This window comes from Theropithecus gelada, chromosome 14 (assembly GCF_003255815.1).
Source record: "Theropithecus gelada isolate Dixy chromosome 14, Tgel_1.0, whole genome shotgun sequence".
Taxonomy (NCBI): Eukaryota; Metazoa; Chordata; class Mammalia; order Primates; family Cercopithecidae; genus Theropithecus; species Theropithecus gelada.
Genome location: NC_037682.1, coordinates 57675418 through 57680820, shown reverse-complemented (window position 1 = coordinate 57680820; position 5403 = coordinate 57675418). Strand labels below are relative to the sequence as shown.

Below are 5403 nucleotides of genomic sequence, written 5' to 3'. Positions count from 1 at the left end.
TGTAGCAAAAAATGCTGTGCATATAAATAGCAGTGCTTTTTATGACTTGATAAAATTCAAAACACTTTAAACATCCAAAAATAGGGAATGAGCAAATAAATTATTTTCCATGTTCTGATGAAAAATTATGTTTATGAAAACTTTGTTATAACATAAACAATGTGTAAGTCACTGACTTAAATAAAACAAATAAAACACACACTTGAATAATCCTATGATCCAAGTTATATAAAAAGCAAGATATATCTTCAAGAAAAAAAACACTTGGAACTCAACAAAATTATGTTCAGCTTTTCATGGTAGAAACTTTTTTTTCTTTTCTGCTTATTTTCTTTGAGAAGCATATATTGGAAAAAAGTATTAACTTTTATATTTGAAGCAAGCTTGCGTGATTTGCTTTCTGTTTCAAGTTTACTTGGGACATCAGCCACCTCTAAGCCTCTTTGGCGAAGGGGGTTGTAAAACCTTTAAATCTGTCCATATTATTGGTTGCTGTTTGCCTGGATTTTCTGGAAGAAAACCGTAACTCTATTTCACTTCTAGGATATTATTTTTCTTGTCAAACTTTATTCATGCCTACCAGTATTACAGTTCCATAATTTCTTTTTCAGATCTAAACAGAAAAAAATATAATTTAAAATTTTCTAACCTTAAGCTTAAATATGTTGTGGAGAAAAATGCCAAATTATCCACTACATGTTAAGTTTTCTTAAATTTCTTTTTTTTTTTTTTTTTGTAACAATAAAAGTCTGGATCGGGTTATGCTGTAACAGAAAACCTAGCAAATACTAGATTAAACAAAGACAAGGTTTATTTCTCTGAAGTAACAGTCAGTAAAGAAATAGGCAGGAGAGGAATGTTCAGGTCGCTACGCAATGCCATCATAGACCGAGGGGCCCTCTAGCTTTCCACTTGGCCTCGGTAGGGCCTGGCTTTTCTAGTTATGCTTTAACTTTCGCTGCAAGATAACTGCTCTATCTCTAGCCTCATGGCTTGTTTCAGGTAGAAGGAAGGAGGAGGTTGAAGAGCAAAAAGTCCTTACTAAGTAAGTCACATTTTTAAAGAGTTTTCATAGACACCCTACTCAAGGATGTCCACCTACATATCACTAGTCAGAACTGTGTCACAAACCACCCTTGTTCAAAAGAGAAACTGGGAAATTGGTTATTAACTGGATACATTACTGCCCTTAAGAGACTTGGTTTTATTTCTACTTAAAGAACAAAAATGGGATTTTTTCTATTAAAGAAAAAGGAGAATGGGCATAAACTAGGAAACCAGCAGCAGTAGTAGCCACAGTGACTATAACTAAAAATCACCATGAAGAATAGTATGCAGAAATGATATGATTAGGCTATTATGTGTGAAGCATACTAACAATTTCTATTCATCAGAATAACATAAAAATTTTAAACTATGACTAAATTTACTAGTGATTATTTCTATCTCCTCACATAACATGACAAATGTATGAATTCCCAGCATATACTTGGATTCATACACACACACACACACACGCGTACAAATTTAGAATTAGAGTGACCTAATTTCTTATTGTAATTTCATAAACATCTTGCCAATGCAGGCTTTTATTTATCACAAAGGCAATGAAAGAGGAAAGGGTGGAATATAGTGAGCTTCCAGCATCTAATGACCAATACATTGTAAATCCTTCAAGAGCAGAGACTAACTCATGAGATTTAGTGCTAAGACATTTTTATAAAGAATTTTTTTTTTTTTTTTTGAGATGGCGTCTCGCTCTTTCACCCAGATTGGAGTGCAGTGGCGTGATCTCGGCTCACTGCAAGCTCCGCCTCCCAGGTTCACGCCATTCTCCCGCCTCAGCCTCCCGAGTAGCTGGGACTGCAGGTTCCCGCCACCATGCCCGGCTAATTTTTTGTGTTTTCAGTAGAGACGGGGTTTCACCGTGTTAGCCAGGATGGTCTCAATCTCCTGACCTCATGATCCACCCGCCTCAGTCTCCCAAAGTGCTGGGATTACAGGCATGAGCCACCGTGCCCGGCCTATAAATAATTTTTTTAAGAAAAATTGGTTTACAAAATGAACTGAAGAATGGCTAAAAAGACTTTCTGTATTTGGCTTCCTTTGCTTCTTTGTTGATTTGTTCATTTTACATAAGCCTTACTTAATTGATTCTTTTAAAAGCTATCAGAAGGAAATTTCAGTATATCAAGAGATGGGATCCAATCAAACGCTTTTGCTGATGGCTGTTTGATGCCCAAATGAAAACAATATTATACAACATTCAGATATTACTGATAGTGACAGAAGGCAGCCAAATGCCTAGGCAGATGGGGTGGGTCCCAGTGAAACCCACCTCTAAGTGGAAGACAGTTTAAAGCCTGAAAGCCAAGCTACAGGTTAAACCCTAGGACCTGATTGAGGACTTATCTTCCCATTTCACATACTTTCCTCTGATTGGTCCCCACTCTTCACCTATTTTACATATACCTACCCTTTCCTAATTGGTTTTCCTACACTGTCGTGCCCACTTTTGAGTGGTGTCTTCACTTTAACTTTTTTGCATACTCACAAACCAGCATGCACTTCCCATTTTGAGTCCCTAAAAGGCCCTGGACCCAGCCACCATGGTAGGACTTTCCTGCCTTCGAGTGGGGGAACCACCCCTCACATCCCTTCTCTGCTGACAGTTGTTCTGTCCTTCAGTAAAATTCTTCTCCCCCATCCTTACCTTCAATGTCCAGCATATCCTCATTCTTCTTGGGTGTGATAAAAACAGCTTGGGAACTGCTGAATGCAGGTACAAGCTATAACACGGGCGAGCTGGGGCATGCCAGCATGGCTGAGCAAGGCCCAGGTTGGGTGTTGCCAGCCAGGGGTCTCCAGCTTCCAAAGTGACTGAGAAGAAAAGTCCTGCATCACTACCTACAAGGTTTCAGCCTTCTTCTCATGAAATTTCTCTCTCCTTTTTTTTTTTTTTTTTTTTTTGAAATTCCAGTGTATTTGCACCTTCACCTTTATTTTTGGCAGAAGTAGATGTGAAGAAAAAGAGGGTTTTCCATCAAATGAATGATTGCTTCGTAGAAGTGTTCTAACTGCTTTATTACCCCACCTCCACCCCCAGAGCAGAAATGAAGGGTGTTGTCAACTCCTTTGATATAGATTTAATGAGTAGAACCCTTTCTATTTATTATAGCAATATTAAAATAGGAAGCAAGAATGAAATGTTACATTTCAATGTTGCAATATGTCTAATTATTCATCTTTATGTATAACTAGAAAGACTATTATATGATTATTTTATATTGGAAAGATGCACATGAATATTGATGTGACTCAAGGATAATAGAAAAATCGGCACAATGAGGTAATCATATTTATGTCCCACAAGAAAAAAACACAATTATACATTGTTTGGCCTGTATAAGGTGCATTTTTGCCTTATGAAAGAAATTTGATCAAGTTTCAAAAAATATAGTTTATAAGTGGAAAGGACAGCCATACTTTAAATGACCTTCAAAAATGATCACATGATGTTCTCTACTCAAAACGCTGGATGAATATATATTCTAAAATAACCAGAAGAAAACTAGTTTTGAATTATAGCCTCTCTGAGTCCCTGAGTAGAGACATTGTGTCCCTCTCAATAAATAACTGCTCTTTCCTACTTATTTATGGAACGGATTTTCACTACAGAAGCAAAAAATCTCATCTCGTTATTGTAGGCTTCTTGGCATTCAACATAGACAGTGGGGTAGGATGGGTGCTCAGGTCAGTCTGAAGTCGTTAAAATCATTTAGAAAAGTAACTCAGTAATACCTATGAAAACTTGCAAACTCACATTTGTTTTGACCCTTCGAACCTACTTTGTGAAAGCTATTCTGTAAAAACTAAAGCACCAGAATTTATGAATATATAAAAACAGGTTGTTTTAGTATTATCTATTGTGACCAAAAAAATAACCATTAGTAGGGCTATTGCTAAACAAATTGTTGAAATTGTGTTATATTCAATATTAAGGAATATTATGCATTGGTGAAAAAAACTAAAAACGTTAACATATAAAGATGCTCCTGATATACAATCAAACTTGGAGAACTCAAGAAATTAATCATCCTCATGCCAAAAAATGCAAACTTTTTCACCATTTATTAAATTTAGATTGAGTACATTCAGGCAGTGACTAAATCTTACATGGCTTCTCAACACAGTCAGATTGTGTGTAAAACCACTCGCCTTCGCCATAGTTTCATCAAAGCCCTCTTCATCTCACTGTTTTGCAGACTGTAGATAAGTGGATTCAGTAGAGGTGTCAGAAGTGAATAAGACAGTGACATCAGTTTCTTGGTTTCTGGTGAGTAGCCAGATGTGGGCTGTAAATAAGTCATATTGGCTGTGCCATAGAACAGGGTCACAGATGTGAGGTGAGAGGCACAGGTTGAAAAGGCCTTTTGTCTCCCAGTAGTTGATGGAATCTTCAGGATGGCAAAAAGAATTCGAATGTAAGACAGGAGTATCAACAAGAAAGGAACCAAAATAATCAAAAAGGTGCCTGTGAATGCATAGATTTCAAACAAAAACGTGTCTGCACATGCAAGTTCCAGCACTGCTGGGGTTTCACAAGATATATGGTTAATTTCATTAAGGCCACAAAAGGGAAAACTAGATACCCATGACGTTTGCACAGTACCTAACATAAAACCTAAGGCCCATGAAAATATAACTAATTTCATAAAAACTCCTTTATTCATAATCATTTGGTAGTTGAGAGGATGACAAATTGCAGCAAATCGGTCATAAGCCATTGCTCCCAGGAGAAAACATTCAGCCCCACCAAAAAGAAGGATGAAATACATCTGTGCAAAACAGCCCCCAAAAGAAATTGTAGTTTTTTCAGTAGAGAGGACCACCAGCATTTCAGGCATAATAACTGTACTGAAACTCAGGTCCACCACAGATAAGTTCAGGAGGAACAGGTACATGGGAACATGGAGGTTCTGGTCTAGGGAGATGATGACTATAATGATGGCATTTCCTATCAGGGTCACCAGATAAATAACCAGGAAAACCCCAAAGAGCTGCCCCTGGAGCTCAGGAAAGTTAGAAAAACCCAAGAGGATGAATTCAACCACAGAGCTTTGATTTTGTCTTTTCATTTTCAGTAATGAAGTCATGCATTGATATTATGGACATAGTATATAAAGAATAAAGTCAGTCCATTAGCTAAGAGTTCCAGTCTGCATTCACCCCAGAAATTCTGGCAGAAGATGAAAAGAGGAGCCTATCCTGACAGAAATTTTCTTTGGCAATTTTAGACAATGACCAAATACTTGGATTATATTCCAAATGTAAAAAAAGAGAAATGAAGAACTCTGGCTCAGAGATCTTGTCTGAAAAGCATGAAATAACATCAAATTTATT

General features: G+C 37.1%; 1 protein-coding gene across 1 annotated transcript; it reads right to left on the bottom strand.

Moving 5' to 3' along the window:
• Positions 1-4112: 4112 nt before the first annotated feature.
• Positions 4113-5138, bottom strand: LOC112607213 (olfactory receptor 10A6). The gene has a single exon (XM_025358334.1). It carries the CDS (start codon positions 5136-5138, stop codon positions 4194-4196), a length of 945 nt encoding a protein of 314 aa, XP_025214119.1. The 3' UTR covers positions 4113-4193.
• Between the last annotated feature and the right edge of the window lie 265 nt (positions 5139-5403).